This window comes from Neopelma chrysocephalum, unplaced genomic scaffold (assembly GCF_003984885.1).
Source record: "Neopelma chrysocephalum unplaced genomic scaffold, ASM398488v2 Primary Assembly neopelma1_22, whole genome shotgun sequence".
NCBI lineage: Eukaryota > Metazoa > Chordata > Aves > Passeriformes > Pipridae > Neopelma > Neopelma chrysocephalum.
This window is the reverse complement of record NW_020897689.1, coordinates 10,685,272-10,708,464: the sequence shown is the minus strand read 5'-3', so window position 1 is coordinate 10,708,464 and position 23,193 is coordinate 10,685,272. Positions and strand designations below refer to the sequence as shown.

Genomic DNA, 23,193 nt, shown 5'->3' with positions numbered 1-23,193 from the left:
GAATGGTATAATGGTGCTCAGTGGTGACAAAAAGATGTCATGTCATTGCTAGTAATTCTTGAGCTCTTTTTCTCAAATAAGAATCTGGTGGTTTTAAGTAAAGTCTAATTTGTGCCCCTACTAAACAATAAATTACATTAATATATAAAGCTAGACTTCTTTTTAAATTAATGCATTTCATTTATTATGTGATCAAGATACTAAAATTAGTTTTTCTAGTGAGTGATGCAAGTAAAAGTAGGCTGGTTTTGTTCTCAGAGGTAGTCACAGCAGTGATATCCAGGATTTGCACGTGATTAATTTAGATAGTTTTTGCATGTGTATGCATATTCTGCCTCTCAGTGATGTTAAACATGTGCCAGTCTCAGCAGTCTGAGACTTGGTGTCATGGTGAAGTTTCTTTAATAATTAAAGAAAAATAAAGAAAGAAAAATTTTAGGAAGTGGCACCAGGAAAAGGACAGTGGAGGTGATGAAGGTCTGGACTCGACATGTCTAACTCTGTAACTAACACCTGATCAGCTATCTTTATGTCATTCATGACAGACATTTGTTGCATCTGTTGTTAAACCTCCAGTAGTGGAGATTCCTTCACAGTGCTTCCCATGTGGTCTGTTCCAGAGTTTTCTTAACCTTTTCATTAGGATGTTTTACTTTATGCCTCATTTAACTGGGTTTTTCCTTTTTGTTTTTTTTTCCTTTAATTCCTATTTTCTGTCCAGTATACCATACACTTGGAGACTAGATTTTATTCCTTTTTTAGCAGTAGACTTTTAGTGTTTCAATTGTTTCCAGAGATGGAGCATCTACCACTACTCTGGCCAACCTGTTCCATTGTTTTACCACCCTCATCATAAAAAATGTCTTCCTTATATCTAGGCTGAATCTACCTTCTTTCAGTTTAAAAACATTACCCCTTCTATTGTTACAGGTCCTGCTAAAAAGTCTGTCCCAAATTTGAGTATCATTTCCCTGATAAGCCATCATTTGTGTAGATAGAAGAAATCAGTTCATCCGATTTGTCATTTTTCAGTTGTGTTCTCTTACCACATCATTCTCCCCATTCTCCACTGAACTCTTTTCAATTTTTTATTAAAGATGAGAAGTAACTATGAAGAATTGCAAAAGAATCTTGCAGGACTTCATGATTGAGCAAAAAAATAGCAGATGAAAATCAGTGTAGATAACTCCTAAGTGAAGTACACTGGGGAAAAAGCAAACCCTAAATTCACATTCAAAATAATTGCCTGTGAGGTTGCTATTCCATTTCATGTTCAAGACCTCAGGATATGACAGAAAACATCAGCTCAGTTCTCAGTAGTTGTTAGTAAAGCAGAAGTTATAATGGTTTGGGCAGAGATAGATGACCGAGTAGAAATCATGCTGTCATGACTCTGTATTTTGAACTATTTTGAACTGTTCTTTCCCTTCCATAAGGACATAGCATAGTCGAAAAGGTTCAGAGAAGGTCAGAAAAAAAATTATCAATGGTTGGGAATGGTTTATAGACAGAACAGACGGACAGACAAAATAATCTAAGATTGATCAGCTTCACGAGTGAAGGAGGAAATGACAGACTTCTAAAGAACATGTGTCATGGGTAGGGACTGACCATTGTCTTCACCAGTGCAGAACTAAAGACATCAAATGAAACTGTCAGATTAAAACCAAATAAAAATAGTGGAAAGCTGCAGAGAGACTTTATAAAAGGTCATATGGTGTCAGTTAGGACAAGGGGTAGTGGCTCTAAAATGAAAGAGAGTAGGCCTAGATTGATTCTTTAATTTAGAAAAAAATTTAGACTTCAGGTTTAGAAATAATTCTTTACTGTCAGGATGGTGAGGCACTGGAACAGGTTGCCCATAGTAGCTGTGGATGCTGCATCACTGGATGTGTTCACGGACAGGTTGGACAGGGCTTTGAGCAACCTGGTCTAGTGGAAGGTGTCCCTGCCCATGGCAGGGCGTTGGAACTAGATCATCTTTAAGATTCTACCAACTGAAACCATTCTATGATCCCTGACATAACAAGCTAAGATTGTGCCAAAGATGTGGATCTCTTTTCGCAAGAAGGTTGGCGATGTGAATTTATTAATGGATTCAAGATGAGAAGGGAAAGAAGAGAATCACTGAAATTGATTAAATACGTACCTGCTGCTGAACAGAGGAAGTATAGAATGGCTAATTATTGAATTCTGGAGGAGTTCCTGGGGAAAAACATGTTTGTCATGCTTTATAGTCATGTGTCTTTGCAATTGTCAGAGACGAGCTTACTGAGCTAGATGTAGCTCTAGTGAAATAATTTTATATTCTGCCTTCAGTTTTATAGGTATTCTAGTTATTATTTTCTATCTTTACCACTATTTTTTGTTCCTACAAAAAATGTAAGGACACAGTATTTCTTTTTGTGGCACATGTTGATTTACATAAGCCCTGAGGACTTACATGTGTATAAGTAGACAGCCTTTTTTATCTTCTGTTTGAGCCCATAACAATGAATTAATACCTTCTCAATTACCTGGGTACCCAATTTCAGTCAAATGAAAGGTCTAGTCTTATTGTACATATTGAATCAATGATTATACCTCTTTTACATTCATGTGAATCTGGCACTGCAGCTCTGTTAGGAATGTAAATTATCTTTCATGTTTCACATCAATCCAAGATCTCACTGTAAGAATTCTGAGGTTATAGATTTTTGTCCTGAATTTAGGTAGTACAGAAAGAGAAAAAGTGAAAAAAACAGTTTCCATATCCTTTAAAATAATAGAAAACATAGCATTCTTTGTAATGACTAATAAAACTGCACTTTAAAAACTAGACCTCATAATTTAAAAACAAATTTTACTAAATTCTTTGCTATATCTAAACTAGTTTGTTTGTTTCACTATCATGTATATGAATATTGTACGTTTTATTAACTTTCTCCTTATTGGATGAGTCAGTGAGACAAAAACACTTTCATTATTGTTTTTAGAAGGATCAGTTGAGGTACAGAGAGACCAGTGTTTCTAGTTGACCCTGCTATAAGGAAGGGTATTGGACTAAACAGTCTTGTGAGGTTCCTGCCCACTTGATTTATTTTTTTATTACTTTGATTATACAGGAAGATTAGGCACTGCATTTTTCTTTTCAATCCTTATTTAGTGCCTCAATTTAGGCCATTTTTATAGTTTTGTAGCTATTCATAGGAAATAATCTGTAATATTTGTTTGTCCAGAAGTTCATAGAAAATAAGTGGCATTTCAGAAAAGAACTGTATCCATGATTTCTACAATGAATGGTGACAAAAATCAAACAAATTGAAACAAGATATGTTTTAAACCTTAAATGTTATTTTTTACTTAATGTCTTTTATATTAGCAAGATGTGACAAGTGGAAATATTTTTGTTTCTTTTCTGCATATTTCTCTAAGTTGAGAATTAATGTACTACTCTAACTTGTTCCCCACCTTAGGAGATGATAGTTCTTTTGGGAGATGGAAAAGAACTTTATTTATTAATTAATTAGTTATTAATATTTATTTATTTATTTATTGTAATCAATAGTTGTTTTCATCTGGAAAGTTCAGAAAATTCCCCAATTTGTGTTGGAATAAATCAAGCAAAACTGTTGTTTTTCTTTTCCAGGGTGCGAGAGTACAAAACACAGCCAAGAATTTAGGAGTGAGGGATCGAACGCCACAGTCTGTGCCAAGGTAACTGATTCTTTGTGTCCTAGACCATGTTTTTTTTCTAGTTTGTGCTAAATTCAGTCGTAGCTGCTCAAAAGCTAGCAGTAAACATTGACTATATTGTGCTGTAACTGTAAAATTTCACTTAAGGCACATAAAATCAATTGTGTTCTTAGCCATACAGTTTTACTTCAAGTAATTAGTTGCAGAAGTTCAGGCTATGTAGCACTTCAAAACATTCCCATTTTTGAAAAATGAAATCTAGTTCATGTTAATTATGAAAACACTGGACTAAGTCCTTCATTGTTTGTAATGCTTCGTGGTTTTGGGGAAATACTCATAACTAAATCCATAACCCCATTTTAATGAAATACTGTACCACAGTATCTCAGCAAAATCATGTTCTAGTTATGTTTAGAGATGATGTAGTTTTTCTTTGTCTCTTTCTGAAACATCCATTAGAATGAAAAATGGACTGTTCTATATTTATCCAGCTTTTTAATGCTGTGATGGATTGCAGGCACCTGAAATGTTTCTTAACAAGCACAATACTTATAAATGAAAATAACCAAACAACCATGTTCTTAATTTGATCTTAAAGTTTGGTTCTAGTAATCCAGTACTACTTTAAACTGGTTTTTACCAATTTAAAACATAATATTTTTTGTTGACTAATGATAACACATTGAATGTGAAATACATAACAGACCCACTGTGGTGTTTAAATTTCAGTAAGGAAACAGGGAATTAGTAAAACCTGATAAAGGTAACCATGTGAATGAACACAAATGATATCCATAGCCTTCTGTACTCTGAGCACAAACAATCAGGAACTCGTTTACACAATTTGCTCCCCTTTTTTCAGGTGTCCCTGTTTCTCCCAGTAGGGAATCAGGCTACTGCTCATAAGTTGTTTGCAACATATCACCACACACTGTTCCATGCCTGTGCTTACTCTGATTCTAGAAAAGGAGTGTACCTTAAGTGTACAAGGTGTGAGTAAATCTGAGTAGCAGCTACTGTTCAGTTGCTTACTGGCAGCATTTGTTGGAGCATGTATGCATCTTACATGCCCCATAAATGAGATTAAGTATCATCCAACAAAAGTACTGATTCTGGAGTAAATCCATCAGCAATGTAGTCATTACCCTTAGCAGCAGATGAGGGCATCCTTTTTCACGGTAGTGATTAGTTTAGAGGCAGTGTAGGACCAAAATTCCCTGACCAACTGTCTTGCATTGTGGGAACCTATGACAATAAATTAACATTTTATTACATTAAAAACTGTGAGAAGCCTTTTCATATTTTGAGCAGTATGGTTTGGGCCTTAAATGGAGTCCTGCTTTCTGACATAAATCTGGGGACAGCCAAAGAATTGGTGCAAAACAAACTTTTCCCATCCCTACATGACAGAGCTCTTGTGATAAAGGAAAAATCTAAGTTCTTGAAAAGAAAAACTTAGCAATGAGACATTTTTCAGCTTTGCATCAGTTGAGAAAAGATAACCTCTTTTCAGCTGAAACTCCCATAACATAGCTTTGAAAAGCTGAAGAAAAATAATGAGATAGCTCCTAGAACATAGTGTAGACAGATGCACCCAGCACCCTTTCCAGTCAACAGCAACAGCAATGTCACAGGAATATCCCAGACCTCAGTGTTTGGGGCACTTGGTGTATCAATAGATGCATAATTCAGAATAGTCATCAGCAAGAGTGATACTTCTGATGTATAGCTAAATGATACTATGGGTTCTTAGTTCTCTGCTTGGAAAACAATTTTACATTTGGTTTCATTTAACATTGCTTGACAGGGTTCTCTGTTCTCTGCAGCTACCACTGTTTTCGTGTTTTCTCAGCTGATCTGTTTGTACCATCTCAAATAGTTGTTGCATGAATATAGACCCAGAACAGGCTGTTTCTGTTCTACAGCATCTTCAGCAACTTTAGATCCTTAGGGATTTATGCAGCCTTAGTGTTAGTTTGCTTCAGAATTCCCCTACATCACTTGTTCTGAAGACAGTCTTAATGATTACCACTTTAACCTGAAGAATACACAGACTTGGAGCTGAGGTTTGCTGTACATTGTTCCATAGAAATTAGATTTTGCTAAAACATCATCAAGTATTAACCCCACTGCAATTACTTAGGTAAGATTCTGACTGTAATTTTATCTGTCTTCTGCCAGATTCCAATATTATTGCTTTTTTATTTATCAGTTATTATTATCAAATAACTCAATCCCTGTTTATTCTTCTTTGCATACTTGTCTGTGTAAAGATCAGACCATCTTATTCTCTCATTGGTATCAAAATATAATATATATGTATATTGCTTTATATATGACTCCTAACAAATACTTTGATGTCTGCACAATGTGACCTTAAATGATTGGATTTCTGAATCTGCCATATGACCACATCGAAGAGTCCAATGATCTTCAGAACACATTATGGTGAAGACTGGAAAGAAGGTTTCCAGTTTCCGTTTGCCTGACAGAACTAGTTCTCCACATTCTTACCATCCAGAAACAATACTGCTTGATAATCATTTCCAGGGAGATTCAGAGAAAAGTTATTTAGCCCATGGGCGTTCTGTGTTTTTAGTGTCCCTTGGGTTTTAACTCCTAAAGGAACTGAAATTGGAGAACAGCAGCTATCCTGCCTTGCTCTTGCATAGCCACAGGATGCTGTTTCTGACAAGATGTGCCTGGATGTTGCAGAGGCTCTGAACACTCATGGAGAAAGCCATACATACTCACCTCACATCATTTCAGTAGCAGAATCATAGAATCAGCCAGGTTGGAAAAGACCTCCGAGATCATCAAGTCCAACCCTTGATTCAACACTGTTCTGGTTACTAGACCATGGCACTAAGTGCCACATCCAGTCTCATCTTAAAAACCTCCAGGGATGGTGAATCCACCACCTCACCGGGCAGCTCATTCCAGTGTCTGATTACTCTCTCAGTAAAAAATTTCTTCCTAATATCCAACCTAAACCTCCCCTGGCAGAGCTTAAGACCGTGCCCTCTTGAGTATCATGCCAAGAGGTCACCAGCCCATTGATCTTTAATTGTTTGTGGATCCCAGCCACATGTTCCGATTTTTCTTTTCTGTGTTGATTTGTAGTATAATTTTGAAAATTTTGATGTGTTAAAATGGAGTCATGTAAATGAGCACCATATTTAGCAGGCCTTTGCAAAATATCCGTGTCATACTCAGATACCTTGAGTATTTTAAGTATCCCTAGCCCCCAGGTCACTGGATGATTCACACCCCTACCAAACCTGCTATTTCTATTACTTTGATATTTCAACATCATAGTCTTCATGTCAAGTATCGATGCACATGCTGTGTCATTGTCTCTTTGTTTCCGGCTTCTGATGCTTTTTCTCCTTCCCATGCCATACGTGGTCACTTCTTTGTTATTCCTTCAATGATACATGTTCCCTGAGGAAAAGATGTAACCTCCAAATGAGATCATGTCTATTACTAGTTCTAATTGTTGTTGTTACAGAGGAGGTACTGTATGCTGGACAGGAGTACAGAACAGAGGGTTTGTGGTCAGAGTGATTGCCTTTTATTTTCAGTATTTTTAACATTAGGGTAAAGTTTCAAACACTTTCTAATAACCAAGTCCTGGCAAAGGATTTAAGAGAAGTCCAAAAGCCTTTATAAAAGGACTGGCTATTTCAATCTGTACTAAGGTAGTCATTTGAACCAAATCTTACTGGTCTTGGCATCATCCATGCGGAAACAGAGGGGAGAGAGTTTAAAATCCTCATGCTGGTGTGTCACATGTCTGACATCTGTCTTAGGTGTTTCAAACAGCATTAGTTCTTTGGGGAACTGTTCTTAGAGTGGGGTTTGACTGTGCCAAGACAAAACAGAAATAGAGGCAGTTCCATTCACCAAGCAGCTTTTCCAATTTCAAAATTCAGGGCAACAACTGGTAATTGGATTAGTGAAGTGATCTTCACTGAAGAAATATGAAAATTTTACTGTACTAAAATGCTTTTATAAGACTGCTAATAGATGTGTATTTTAATGATTCCACTTTCAATGTAAACATTAATGTTCACAAAGAAGATTTTACTAGTTTTGCGTTGATGGTATTAAACTGAATTCAGTACCTTTTGTTTTGCAGTGCAGGAAGACGTAGATTTAGTTTGTATTCCTTAAATTTCCTCATATTAATAATGAACAATAACAGAATAACAATTACATTGGGTTTTGTCATTTGCAGATTATACAAGCTATGCCAGCCACCACCACCTGTTGGAGAAGAATGAGGAGAACTGCTCCAGAAAATAATCCAATAATGGCCTTTAGGATACTGGGACTGTATGACAAAAATCCAACTGCACTATAACAGTATGTCCCTAGGGCTTTGATAAATAAATAAAAAACCCCCCACCAACCTTTTACTCAGGATAAAGAAAGAAATACCCTAAATATTCTCCATTGGCATTGAAAAATGTCTTCCAAAAAGCATTTCTGAAATCTGTGCACTGCAGCCTTACACTAGTAGATCAGGAATCTTCCTTGGGAATTTTACACTGGAATCAGATTAATTTGATGTATCTTGTTCAGCCACATTATAGGTATACCCAGCAGCTTGAAAACAAATGTCTTTTTCAGAGGGAATGTCTTCACTTGTACACTATACAGAATGCATTCTTGTGGAAGGAATAAAAGCCTACATAAACTAGGCTTGATGATGAGCGTGCACTTCATATATGGGGCCCTTTGCACCTGATAAATCCTTTTTTCCTGTCGCTGTCCTAATTTCTCAGAATGTTCATGTTACTGTTTCAAGGATATAATGGAAGTGAGATTTAAAGATGGAAAACTCATCTCAAAATTGTGTTTAATGGCTGCAGGCGGACTGCTGCTGTGAGTGTGTGCTCGTAATCAGTAAACTCAGCCATATCTGAAGCAGTGCATTGTCACACTGCTTTGGAAGGAGGACTTATATCGCATTAGAAAGAGTACCTATGTAGCATGTGAGGTGAAGTTCTGCCCTTTTTCAGTTGCCATTATAACAGAGGAGAAGAATAAGTCTGACTTTCACCCACTGTTAGGCTGAATTTCAGACTCTGTCTAGTGGATATTTTACATTATTGCTTCTCCTCATTTCAGAGATTTTCAGATTTGTTTATAATTTTCTATAGCACTACACTAGCAAATTTACATAAGGCAGGGATGAGTCAGTATTGTTATGTTTAACTGGATATGTGTGTGGTTTAAGTTGAAGCATAGTTCAGGGTTTTGATGTTTTATGCTACCGTTTCCCATATTTTGTCAGAATTGTTTTGTATAGCGTTTCAGTTCTTTGGAGTGGTAGTTGTTATAAATTTATTTTGAAATTCTTCTGACTATTTAGAGGGCCCAGGGAAAATTTATCTGCATCTGGCTGTTCTTTTGGCCAAAGAATTTTCAGAAAAAATGCCCCCAAATGAAGTTTAAATGTGAACAGATTAGAACAAAAATTGTATTCTGAAATAGTTCTACTTGTAGCAGTAGCTATGCATTCCATAAGACCAAGACACATACTGTATGAATAAAAATTATTTTTTGTACAACAGAGGTCTATAGTTATGCTGTAACAATGACACTTCACAACGTAATTATTGCATATGTTCTAATTATTTATGAAATCTTCAACAAATATATTAATCCACAATTAAATAAGTGAGAACTCAAAAGGATCTGTATTCTTACAGAGAGTGGGGGTTTTATACGGGATATTTAGGGAACTTGTTACTTTTCTCCAAAGGAGGAATTAGGGCTCCTACCTTTTTCAGTATTATAAATGTTTTTACACAGACTTTAACTTTGCTAAGAAAATAAATATTTTTATATATCCACAGATATATATGTCAGCACATATATATTCCATTTCAATGTGTATATATTTATGTAGTCATATCAGTACTGGTTTTACCTTAAGTATAGAATGTTTGCCTTAAACTGTGACAAAGACATGCAGTAATGAACACTCCAGTAACAACTTTACCTTTGTGCTTTGAAGTTTACTCTCTTTCATAGTTATTGGAAGCTATTGGACTATAATATTCTTAATTAAAAAACATAATACACAAAACAAAAAACAAAATTCAAATCAGAAAACAAAGTTTTAATTTTAGAGATTTATATTTCTTGTTTGGCATGACCTAATGCTTGTATATTGTTGCTGTTCTAGTCAGGATCTCATATTTGAGATGTGTTTTATTCAGAGCAGCAGTATTGGCTACGGTTATTCCTGTTCCAGGCAAAACCACCAGTAATGTTTCAGCTTCTGCTTGTTCAGGCATCAGAAGCACAGAGAAGCCGTAACTCCCTCATGCCAAAGGTGTGCCGGTGTCAGCCCAGCTGGGAGCTCCCATCTTCCTGTGAGACTTGCCCACATGAGGTTAGATTTACTATGAGAGAAGTCAGCTACTAATGGAGCTGCTAATTCTGTATGATAGAAGATAACCTAGCGAGCAGAATCTGTTGCATTGCATATGCATTATTGTAATTAGTCATCACTTTTTTATAAAGCATTGAAAATGGTAGGAGTGCAAATATTCCAAAATAGTCACCCTGTATAATATGATAATTCCCTATTTTGTTTGGTTGTGGAAAGCATGGAATAATAGACATTTGTATGGGACAAATAGTTACGAGCCAGTCCCTGGAACAAATTCTTTAGCTCTTGTTTCATGAGCGTGCATCAGAAATATTGACCTCTTGTTTTTCTATCTAATTTTCGGTTCTTTATTCTTTTTTGCCCCTTCTATAAACAGTTTTCAAAACTGTATTCAGCATTATGAGCTTTATTGGTGACCCATACTGCAAAGTAAAGTATCTATTTAGCATGGTATCGAGGAGCTGAGAAACTTAAGTCCTGGTTTTCTGGGATTACAGATAGCACATGAAAATACACTTTCTCAAAATTACACAGAATCACAGAATCAATTGGGTTGGAAAAGACCTCAGATCATTGAATCCAACCTATTTCCAGAGTAAATGGTGCATAAATGTCCCACTGACTGTCTAATAAGAGTGCCTGATTTCTCAAAATGTTCTTCAAAAGCCCGTATTTGCTTGAAACATTGTGCAGCTTTCTAAACTGCTTTTCTTATCCCTCTGTTTTCAGAGCACACTGCACGTTCTAACACAATGACTTCTAATAACATTATTTGGATCTTTTATAAGCCCATTCTTAAATTATAAATTTACATATACTCATTATTAAAGCTGTTTATCTTCTTTGGTATATGTAGAGGATGTATTGTTCCTTATACAAGGTACACTTGGAGAGTTAAAAAAAATCCATTCTCATCACAATATGTTTATCCTCTCATAAATTTTTAAACTTCAGGTGACAAGAAGAGATGACCAAGAGTGATGATTTACAAGGAGTGTATCACCTATTGCTTCTTAAATCTTTGCTTTGACAGAAACAGGTTATGCAGCCTATTTTTACAACAATGTGCTGTACTGTTTTAGGGAAAGCATTCTGTATGTAATTTTTACTTTTGCTTCCAAGACAAGTGTAATTCTTCCAGAAATAAATTGAAGGATCAAGAGGCATATATTACCAAATACCACCATGATTCAGTGCTAGTCTGTGGGGGATGTATAGGAGATTTAACAACTGGGAGGGGAGGGTTACAGGCCAAGGAACAGCTGAGTTGCCATAGAGTTCTTACTTGGTTTTTGGACTGGTTTATATTTGTTTATTTTAAGAAAGTCAACAGTAGTCAGAACTTCTCTTCTACTGGTTTAGAGCCAAAACAATTAAACTTTACTCCACAAGGATTTATAGTAATCATATTTAATTTCATTTGTTGGAATCCTTTAATGGAAAAAAAATGAACCATTTTTATTGATCTGTTTTTACCCAGAGAAATTCACAAGCAAAACATGTTTTATTATTCATTGTCAGATCTAGTGTGTATATATATATAAATATGTATTTAAGACAGTTGCCTGAATGTGAGTATACACATCATGGTTAAGCATGATGCTCAAAAAAGAACAGTGTCTTTCATTTATTTTCATCAGTAACTGTAATATATATATACATATTGTTCCATAATCTTTATTTTACAGCTCCTTCATGGATATGTCTACCAGCATTTTACGCATATTTTGCACCATTTTTGTTTAATATTATGAAAAGAGCTAATGCATTGCCTTAAGTATTTTATCTCTGTACTTGTTGATAAATGCAGGTAATGCTTTTCTAATTGTACTCCAACAGTACCCTGGCATTGATAAATTAGATGTGCAGCACATACCTGACTCAGGATACTTGTATGTTTCAGCATTAGGTTTTGAAGTATAAAAAGATACTGCACTCATATTTTTGTATGCTGACAATTGTGTAGGTGTTTTTTTTTTATGTACTGTATATATAAATCAAGCTTTCCTAAAGAAAATTTATTATTTTGAATGTTTCCCATTTCCTGCTAGAAGATGTGGGTTTATGTTTCTTGTTCTGTTATGTATAAATGAATGCAGCGTACACAGTCACGCAGATGTTAATACCATCAAGAAATTTGAGATTGTCCAGAGGCTAATCAAGTTTTTTTCTTATGTTCTTCTCCAAAAATAACATCTCCATGTTAGAAATCTAATTTAGAAGTAACTACTTCTTCAGTTTAAAGTCCAACTGAGTGTTCAAAGTAGCTGGGACATTTATGCAAGCACTTAGATTTGGACTTTCAGGGGAATATCCATGACATCTTCTGTGGGGGGGTGTGTGTCCTATCTGCAGTACCATATGCCAGATTTAAAAGACTAAGCAGCCTTATTAACTTCTTAACACCCTGTATATAGTGTATGTATTTGGTTATACTTGCGTTACACTTTAAAAATGAACTTAATTTCTGCATTGAGTATTGCACACATTTTTCAAATGGAGAATATATTTTGTAATGTCTCATTAAGCACAAGAGAGCATTACTGCTTTGAAACATTATGTGTAAGTACAGCCATACACAGAATGTCTCAGTTAGCTTTTGTTTGAAAACAGTCAAACTAGCAGCTCTGTGGGTAGTTGAGATTGTTAGAAGTAACCTTTGGAATTAAATAACCTTGAAACATGGATTTAAATTACATTTTCCTTATTTGTGAAGTGCCTCTGTAGCATATTTTGAATCAGTTGCTATATTGATTATGGGTAAAACTAATACTGTGTACTTTTAGATCTATGCTTTATTTTTTTAGTTACATAGGCAAGACTGGAACGGTAACAATGTATTACAAAATGCCGGACAGAAATAAAACCATTCATAATATGGCCACTGCAAATCTCTTTATTTGTAAGCAAGAAATAAGTTGGGATGGAGGGGGTTGGGGGTGCTAAGTGTTGTATGGCTGCCCTAGAAATTCTGCTGCAAGAGAACAGAAATTAAACTTCTCGAAATAAATGTTTATAATAAGAATATCTTCTGAGAACCCAGGCCCAATCAAGGTTTATTGCTTGTAATTAAAATATATCTTTGTAACCAGTGGAAAACTGAACCCTGCATGAGCAGTAGTCAGTGGCTGCAGGCAGCTCTGTTTTGTGAAAGTTGGAAGAGAGACAGGCATGAAAACCACTTTCTGGCCCCATGGTGCCATTAGTGCCTATCAAAGCTCCAAAACTTCCACCATTTCTGGAATTTCTTATCTGAAGACAGAAAGTGTGAAGCTGTCATCATCTGTTTACTGCTGTGCAAAAGAGTATCTGACAAGCATAATATGGAGTGTTATACTCCTTGTGCTAAAAAACCACCTATAAATGACTGATGGGGACCCCTGGTGGCCTAGTGGTTAGCATGCAGGACTCTCACCTCTGCGACCCAGGTTCGAATCCCAGCCAGTCCCCCGGGCAGATGGAGCCCGTTAGCCCTGTAAGGCCATCCATCTATGAGAAGGTCACTCTAAACAAACCTACGTCCTGAGGACCTCACTGTCATTGTCCAAGCTTGCTTGGCCCCGGCAGATGAACCTTAGGATTAAAGGGTGGGCTCAGTTCAGCGCAGGCTGTGTCTCACCTAAAAAAATCCATTGCGCAGGCTGGAAAGGTAAAAGACCTTTCCCCAAATCTTCGTTCGCGAAGACTGGCCATTATTAAATGACTGATCCATTAGAGGGGTTGGGAACTGTTGGGATGCCAGGGGTTTGAGGAGTTGCACTGAGTGTTTCTTTTATAGGACTGAAAGCTGATGAAATATTAGACCTTGCTGAGAGTTGTCTCTATATGAAGGAAATTCTGAGTTCTACATGGTTGTTGTGGTAAAGACTGAGAGGAACAGTGGAGACAGGACCAAAACCAACTATGATTACTTTGTAAAATCCTTTTAGTTTTCCATCGGCTACCAAGGAGGAAGGTAAGGATGCAAGTATTTCTGGATAACTAGACTTGAAAAATAGATCTTTATTTTTTTTTCTTCTATCCTATATATTCATCTCCCTAATTTTGTGAAGGATGGCATGACATTTCAAGGTGTTGAGCAGCAGAAGTGACCAGAGGATTTCAAATATGAACTGCTTGTCTACCATCACAAATGAAGTTTCTTGTTTCAGTGCTCCTCATTTCTGCCATGAATATATCAGAAATAAAGTCCAAAGAATTCTTTTCTTGATTGGTGTACACAGTGGGAATAAATAGTGCTTTGAAACAACTGCTGAGAAAGATAATCAATTGCACCACGGCAGCACTTGGGTGTCCACTAATTTTGCATCTTTCATGTGAAAGTGTTGCTATCATCTTGATTTGAAAGTGAAAAAGCCTGCAAAGGGGCTTACTACACTTACACGTCAGAGGTCAAATGAGTCCACAATTCAAAGTTGATAATATATCTTTGCCTCACATCAAAGTATGTGTCTGCTAAACTTTGAAAGTAAAGACACTTCCTTTTAAATGTTACTCATAAACTTACTTTTACTATGTATTTGAATGTGTTGGAGTTTTTTTTATAGCTCATTATGTCATGCAGAAACAAAATAGATGATGCTCATGATTGGCTTATACTAATGAAGCAGAATTGCAAAGTTACTTCATTTTTGCTCGTAGAAATCTTAATTTTCTGAAACTGCTTTCCTACATATTAGTTGATTCCACTCCTCCTCCCATTCATTTCTGTGTACATTTTCCTCTGTGGAGCTGCTAGGGTTCTGAGGACACTAAAATGCCCTATTAGACCCAGCCGGCCTCATCCCAGCACCACTGGGATGGATTTGGAGCAGCATTTCTGCTCAGGCCTTGAAGCTACTGTCTCCAGCCACATCTCCGGCGTGGACCTTGAAAGTTGGGCTGTGGGTAGCTTTGTCCCTAGTCCCATCTTCTGCTGTTTGTGATTGGAGTTTCTGGATGTACCCTGCACCTGCTTCAATATTTTGCCTTGTCACATCATCCTTGGACTGTTAGCAGAGTCTGTTTTTTAACTTGTCCTGTCAAGGGGAGGCCACTGGACTGTGTTCACCCACAGATCCCAGCTTGTCCTCCATCAGGGAGTGGACCTGCTCTTGCTGCTCTCCAAGAGGAACATCCAGTGCTGATACAAGTTTTTCCATGTCTGACATATTACTGGCTTCTACTGTGTTAAAGCAAATCAATGAGTTAGATTAATGGGGCAGACAGGACAGGATGGGAAAATGTCCATTTCCAGTCACAAGATAGGTGGGAGGCTTCTTCTATTGATATTAATCCTCGGACTAAGGGCCTCTTTAGCCACCAACGCGCGTGCAACAAACGTGGGTAGAGCCCTTCCCAAATCTTCGTTTGCGAAGCCTAGCCATGAAGGGTAGAATACAAAAATGTGTATATCCTTAATTTGGCAAAAAGATTTGAAAATGCATCTCCAGAATGTGACATGGAATGGAAAGTGGGGAGAAGATACTGGGTATTGAGGAGGAGTGCAAGGTAAGACAAATGCTGAGCAGTGTAGATACAGCAATGAAATACCTGAAGATTTGACCTCAGTTTTTCCAAGTATTTAACACAGTTGATATGTTATCAAACAACTACGTCTTTTATAGAAGACTCAGTATAAATTCTAATAAATTTAACTTACATCTAGAACTTTTTTTAAAGCTCTAGGGTTTAGCTAGTCATGTCTTGTTCTTCTTATTTAGAGTTCTTTACCAAGGCAGGAGGGATCTTAATATCTGGAATAAATAATTGGTGTCTTTCCTTGTAAAGGATAACAGCCTCTAAAAGTAGGAGGAAATTGTACTGGATATATTCTGGGAGCATAATCAAATGAAAGGAACACCAATAGGTTTTGATTCTGCTTTCATTTAAATGAATAACCAAATTTTCATTGACTGCAGAGAATGAATCCATAATACTGGCACTATTATGCCAGAACCAGACTAGCTTGAATGCTTGTCAATGTTTTTAGTTCACCTAATTAATGAAACTATTCATGTCTCAAGACAGAAAGCTTGACTGGAAATGAGAAGCAGACCACATGTAATCAATGAGGTTTTGTCGTCAACCAGCCATAGAGTCTAATCAAACCAATACAGGACATGACTGCAAGCAAATGAACATCAGCACTGTATTATCTACAGTCAGTGCATCATCACAAAACTTAATGACAAAATATCACCCAGATTAAGGCGGAAAGAATGTCTGATGCTAATCAGTGCTACTTGCTCATATTGTAATACATTTCAAAATATGTTGAGTGACAGTTGAATTCAAAGTCAAGACAAAGTGAAGCTTGATTGAATGCTTAGCAATATATTTGATGTTGTTCCAAAATAGGAAAATGCATAAAGCTTTTATGTATTAAGAAGTTGGGTAGGTGTTTGGAATTTTGACAGCACACCCTGAAAAATTAGTAGCTAGAGAAATAATTACAGTCATGACAATTTTAAAGGACATTTGTGGACCAGTTTCAGACAGAACAGACAGTAGGCTTTCATTTCTGGACGAGTTCCCATGACTTTGAGAGAAGGCATTAGTATTTGAAACTGTTGCATGGGAATAAACTACATTATCTGAGTATTCATCAGACAATAGTCATGAGAAAAAAGAGAATCTCTTTTAGTCTTAAGCCTTGTCTTTAAAGAAACACAAGTTCCCTACCTAATCGTAGTTCCTAATGTTATATCTATTGTGAGAAATAATCAATGTCTCTTTACTGTCCTCAGTAACAAAACAATGTATTAAATGGGATGTGAAGAAATTTTCCTCTATTTTTTTCTCTTTCATTTAATAAACTAATTTATTCTGCCAGGTGAGATGCCTTTCAGAGGAACAGTAGAAGTAAAGATTCCAGTCACATTGATGTTATGGGCTTGTGCCTTTAACACCTCTCTTGAAGGCTACAGTCTATTTGGAGCTTCCTGAAGGAGCTCTTTTCATGATGGTGAGCAGGCAAAGAGAGGATTCTGAAGATGGAGGAGTGACTGAAGTGTTTGCTGTGGAGATTGCGGTAAAAATGCACCCCGTATACATTACTGTTCTGGGTTCTAGGTTCTATGATCTAAATGACATTATAACAAACAATTCAGTTTAGTAATGAAAGTAGAATATGAGCCTTACAAATGGTCTTTCATATATCTGACTGCCAGGAAAACAGGAGACAGATATTCTGCACCAATTAGAATAAAAGTGGGACAATGCTTATATTGTGTTTTAGAATGAGAAGGGTAGAAAAAAACAGTAGAAATTCCTACTTTCTCCCTAGGTATCCTCAACATTTAATTTTGATTTAGGCCACATTAGATCAAAACAATGGGAACATATCCCTCATTATAATCAGGATTTCAGTAAATTTCAAAGCAGTTCAAAATTTTCTCCAAGGAAATAGAAAATGTGATATAAAATGAGGAACTCATTCTACTGTTCTTCTACTCTCTGAGTTCCATTTCCCTGTTTCCAAATGCTAATAATCCCTTATTGTGAACCTTCCTTAGAACAGACTCAGTGGGGAAGCCAAAGAATAAACCAGCATGAAAAATGGACTCTGCTCATGTTGAAAGGAAAAAAAATCACGGGTGCTGAAGGCTTTTCAAATGTGCTGAGCAACAACTATTTTCTGTTTCATTCAGAATTCATCTGATGCGGGTCACGGAGCAGGGCTGTTGGTGAAGTGCAGAAATACAGGCTCTGCCAGATTATTTCAAAATTGTGATTTGTGGAAGCAGGTCTGCTTTGAATAAAGTGGGGTAAAATGCGCCTCCCCTTTCCCCTTCTTGTGAAATTTGCTGTTTGCATCACATATAGGACTGTTCAACTGTGCTGCTATAGGAAATGAAACTTTTTGTCAACCTGGATGTTAACAGTCTGTCTACTGAAAAATAATCTGCTCTCTTCATCCTGCAGTGAGAGCTGTGTAGTATTTCAGCTACTGCTGAAAGCTTGGAGGTGTGGGAGGACAGACCAGGGGTGATGTTGAGGTGCCACTGCCTTGAACTCTTGTTAGTCCAGTGCATCTTGTATAGCTACAGCAGGAAAGATAAAAAATTACTCCTTTCCTAGAGCACAGTGAGGCCACTGGTGTGCAGTCCCAGGATGATGTTCTACTGTTTTCAGGAAGAGGAGAGTATGTTGTTTAGTTTGAACTACAAACTTTCTATTGCCAGGACGAAAACTCTAAGAATATTTTCATATCCTTATCTGTGTTAGAAGTTATAAATGTATGTGCTTTGGATCAGGCCTGCTTTGTTTTCAGATTCCAAAGGCACTTAGATGAGAGTTAGGCTTAAGCTACAATCTATTTGTCTTTCAGACCTAGGTGTACCCAGAGCAGAGTTATAGTCACTCAGGAGACTTTTTTTCAGCCAGAAGAAAGGCATCTGAAGATTTTTAGGCAGACTCACAGGTCATTTTGAGCAACATTGGCATTGTGGTAAGGTACTGAAGTTGTAGTTACCTAAAAGTAAAATCTGAAATTCTGTCATATTTTTCAGAAGTGACTATATATATATATCAGAATATATATATATATATATTTATTTATTTTTTTTTCAGGTGATGTTTAGATGTGGATCGAAGCTTTAGACTTGGATTCTGATGTGCAACCTGGCTTTTCTTCATTTCGGCACTGGTGTCAACAAATGCTAAGTGTTCAGAAATATCAGTCACTTTTGAGAACAAAGCTAGTGTTCCTGTCCATTAGTCAGCCCTGATAATTTTACAGTGAACACCTAAGATCTCCTGATTTATGGCAAGAAAATTCTTAAATTCCTTTTATGAGGCATTTGTATTTGGTTACCTAATCACAAACACAACCACTTGCTAAAATTTCTGAAGTATAATCTAAATTATTTCCATGGTAGTTAGGCATCAAAATGCTTTTAAAAATCCCACCAGGCTATCTGCACCATTTGTAAAGAAGTAGCTTTAAGAGTCTCATCTAGATGCATAAAAAATGTAAGAGGAAGTAGTTAATATTCATGGTGCCATAAACTTCCTTCAGAATTGAAGTGAAATACCAATTCTTATAAACAAACTTGATCTTCCATTTATGATTTTCCAGTCGTAAGAGCAGTGCACATTCTTCATACTCACATGAAATTCCAGTATTTAATATTGTCAAAGCAACAGCCTTTCCCTTGTCGCTCGATTCACTATGTATTTGTCTAATTTGGCTTTAGTCATTGCTGTAGAGACCTTTCCCCTTAGCTGCCAATCCCTATATATGGCAAGTTATATTTTAATACTTAGTGGCAAAATCATCAGTTATTCAAAGGTCCTGGTTTATATTCAGTGCTTCCTCTTCTCTAACTTTCTTTTCCTAATGTGTTTGGATATATAAATGTCTCAGCTAAACATCTAATGACAGGCTCTCTGACTGACTCCCACCCACTGCAAACCTTATTACTTGTGTTGTATTTGTACCACCACAGCTTCCCAGGTACACCAACTCTCCAAAGATTTTTAAAAATTGTGCATAATCTGAAGTTCAGAACTGAAGTAAGTCAGTGTTTCTGTTGAAACATCAGAGTTAGAACTAATCCCCAACTAGTATTTCTTGAGGATACTGAAAGGCACCATAATAATCCTTGAGGATTTGTTCAGTACTTTAGGTAACATATCATTGTTAGATCCATGTGGAAATGTTATACATAGTCTCCCTATCCTATTGCAGGGTTGTAACTAAGTTAGGAAAGGAGGATCGTTCATGGCTGTGGTCAGAAATTAAAAAGTCGTCTTGGATCAGTTTCCAATCACTAACATGCACTTAAGTAATAACTTTAAGAAAAATCCTTAATCCATAGAATCTGTTTTGCATCAACATCTATAAAACATGACTAATACTATTCCTTCGACCTTTAAGTCTTTCTGTTTTCTCTTTCTCTATATAAAGGCATGCAAATGCAGCTTGCAAGCATCTCTATTCAAGTTTTTGATGCTTTTGATGCCAACCAACATTTAAAATCATGATATTTGCACCAGTAAACTTCCATAGTCAAGGAGGCCCACCTGCCTGCCTGTTTTAGAGCATCCTCAAAATTATGCAAGTCTCTGCCATGATCTAGTAAATGATTTAACCTCTTTGGAAGCCCGAAGTAGACATTCTCCTGCATATTTCACTTGCAGGAACTTTACTAGAATACAAAGATCAGATCAGAGTTCACACACAAACTTTGAGAGTGAGGTGGTATAGCCAGGTCATCCTCCAGCAAATAGGGAGTCCAGCCCACCTGTGTTTTGATTTTACTATCAGTAAGCACTATATACAGTTCCACAAAAGTGAGGGAGGAAGATCTGTGTCCTCTGGACTTTCTGGAGAATCAATAACTTTTCTGAAGCACCAAGAGGGGGTGCAGTGCTGAATCACTCAGTTCTTCTGGCAGGGGCTTCTAGGAACAGCTGAGCCCCAATTATTTCACCACATAACTATAGATTATTTCCATAATAAGGGCTTATGTGGACCAGACATGCCAAGCCAGGCCCTTGTAAATACCCTTCAGGCTGACTATAGGTTATTATTTATTCTGAAGCTATCAAAGGAGAAGCTATGCACTTTGCTGAGTCTATAATTCTGTTGGTGATAATTAGCTCTACTTTGCCCTAAATGTTCGAACAAATGGGTTATTTGCAAAAAAAAATGTTCAGCAAAATTTCTGTATTCTGTCTACATAGTAAGACAAGTAAAGCTTTACATCAGTGTGCTGATTATTTAGCATGTACTCATTCTCTAAGCATACAGAATTTTTTTCTAAAGTGCCTCCAAATTACCTACATTGGTGAGGAAAGAGAGAGCACCTGGGCAGGGGGAGGGCGAGGTAAGTAAGATGGTAAGAAGAACAAGCTCTTTAGATAGAGGCCATGCTCAAAATTCAGGAGCTTCAATGGCAAAACCTCTTTTGGCCTCAGGTGGCCTTGAATGAGCCGTCATTTGAACGAGAAGATGAGAGAAAGCTCTCTCAATCCTGCAGGTGAAACTAAAGGAGTGATCAGAATGGCAGTATGAAACATTTCAAGTTGATTTCTCACTTTTCATAGAGGTTGGAACCTGGGCAAGCACAGACCACTGTATAATCAGGAAAAATACAGATTCTAATCTGTAGATTACTGTTACATGAAGGAAAAACAATTATGGAAGAATTGGATAAACAGAGTCATCTTTCATATACTCATAGATTTGAATAGGGTTTGGATTGCATTCAGGGTGATTTTATTTCTTCATCAAATTTGCTCAGACAATAACGTTGTAGTCATGATTTGGGCTAAATAAGTTGTATAAACTGTACTTTTGTAATTCGTCATGGAGGCTTTAGCTATTGATATTGCTCAGAATACATATTAAATATACATAGCTGATTACCACAGTGGTGTTAATGCTGACAGGGTTTATGAGAGCAGGGTCACACCTACAATCATAAGAGAAAAAAATCTCTTTCAGAATTTCTGCTATTTTTTGTTGGTGGCAAGTGTTTTGTAGAGACCTTGAGGATGTTTAATGTCCAGAAACATCTTCCAGGCTCAGATGGCCAAGCTGACAACGGTTTAAGTTTAGACTTCACTAAGCCTAAAAGTTCATGATTGCTTTAATTTGTTTGGGAAAAGTGTCTCTAGGATGTGTACCTGGAACAAAGCATTCTTTCTATTTTTTAGTTATTTAGGGTTCTTTAGATGCATACACTGTGCATGTGAATAAAGTTTGTGAAACAACAAAAAAAAAATCATCTTGTATCCCAAAGAAAAATTATCCAGGATAGGAATCAGTAAAAGGACTATGTTGCCAATATGCATTTGCTTTTATGTCATTGCAGAATACTTACTGGGAAAGTAATGCATTAGTTCCTTCTTAATTTCCAAAATTAATTTAAAAAAAAAATCAAGAGACTGTAAATGTAATGTTCTCAGGACTGTTTGAATTTATTCTTCCTGAAATATCCTTGACAAGGCTGTTTGGTATCCAAAGAAAGAATAATTTGGCAAATAGTTTTCAACAGTTCTTCAGAACTTGCAATGAGAAAAGTAAGGTAGAAGGACATGTGCCTGAGGAAGCAATACATTTGTAAAACATAAATAAAACCGCCCCAAGGACCCCTCAAAACTTCAGTAGAAATTTCTATGTGGTTGGGTTACAAATGCAAAAGCAAATGAAGTTACAAAGAAATGTGAAGAACAGGAAGCTTTTGTGTAGTGAATGAAATTTTAATTCCAGGAAGAGTAGGTTCTGCTTTGCTGATATGTTTTCTAGTGGGAAAAAAAACCCACAAAGAATTTATACAACACCAAATAACTTCATCAGCTGTGGAAAAAAGCCCAAAACCTTTTTTTTTTCAGTTATAAAAAAGATATTAAGAACCTCCTTGGGAGAGAAGGTCTATTGACTCCTGAAAAACTTTCATTACTAATTTTCTGGGATTGAACTCACCAAAAGTGTATGTAGGACTAGTATTGATCATTTGAAGTGAATTTCTTTATTTTTAGTGAAGCATTTAAAATATCAGGGGTCACCTCCACTAGAAAAAAAATTGTAGATGCTTTTCTTGTTATTGTGCAGTATTTTCAAAATTCTCAGAGATGTCTGCTTCTACAGATTCTGCTCCCTGAAGGAAGGTTCAGGGTTCAACCTCAAGCTTAAATCTACTTCTTACCATTTTTTATTTCAGTGGTTGCAAAAGGAAGTAATTCCAATGGAAGCAGTTGAGCTGTCACATCTCCATATCTCTAGAGGAGTATGGAGAGATCTGTGTTCAAGTAAGTGGCATTAGGTTATGTTTCTTGCTACCTATCTCAGAAACAACTCTGGGCTGGCATTTTATAAGCTGTGAACAGGTTGAAAAATCATTGTGACTTATCATTTGAGGAGACCTGCTAAGCATTTACATAAAGCTATAAAATGGAAACAGCACCAATTGCTCCAGTTTTTCAGACTCCATTTGAGAGTGACTGCTAGAGCTGAACATTGGTTAATGAAAACTAGAGCTTTGTTCTTTGCAATAGAGAAGGTACACATGTCTGAATTATATTGGCGTTACTGCCTCTGGGAAGGAAAGAGAAAAGAGTGTGTTTGGAGGCTAATTAGACTAGATATTTGCGGGTCCAGTGGTTCCACAGGCAGATAC

The 23,193-nt window shown here is 36.6% G+C and overlaps 1 protein-coding gene across 3 annotated transcripts in view; it reads left to right on the top strand.

Annotated features, from left to right (window-relative positions):
* The window catches only part of PREX2 (phosphatidylinositol-3,4,5-trisphosphate dependent Rac exchange factor 2), a 172,455-nt gene extending 159,498 nt beyond the window's left edge, over positions 1-12,957 (top strand). For all 3 annotated transcript variants that reach the window (XM_027698859.1, XM_027698772.1, XM_027698933.1), the window contains 2 exons: positions 3,629-3,696; positions 7,916-12,957. In XM_027698859.1, coding sequence (XP_027554660.1) covers positions 3,629-3,696; positions 7,916-7,961 — 114 coding nt within the window. In that variant the 3' untranslated portion in view covers positions 7,962-12,957. The remainder of the gene's footprint in view (positions 1-3,628; positions 3,697-7,915) is intronic.
* Positions 12,958-23,193: the final 10,236 nt, after the last annotated feature.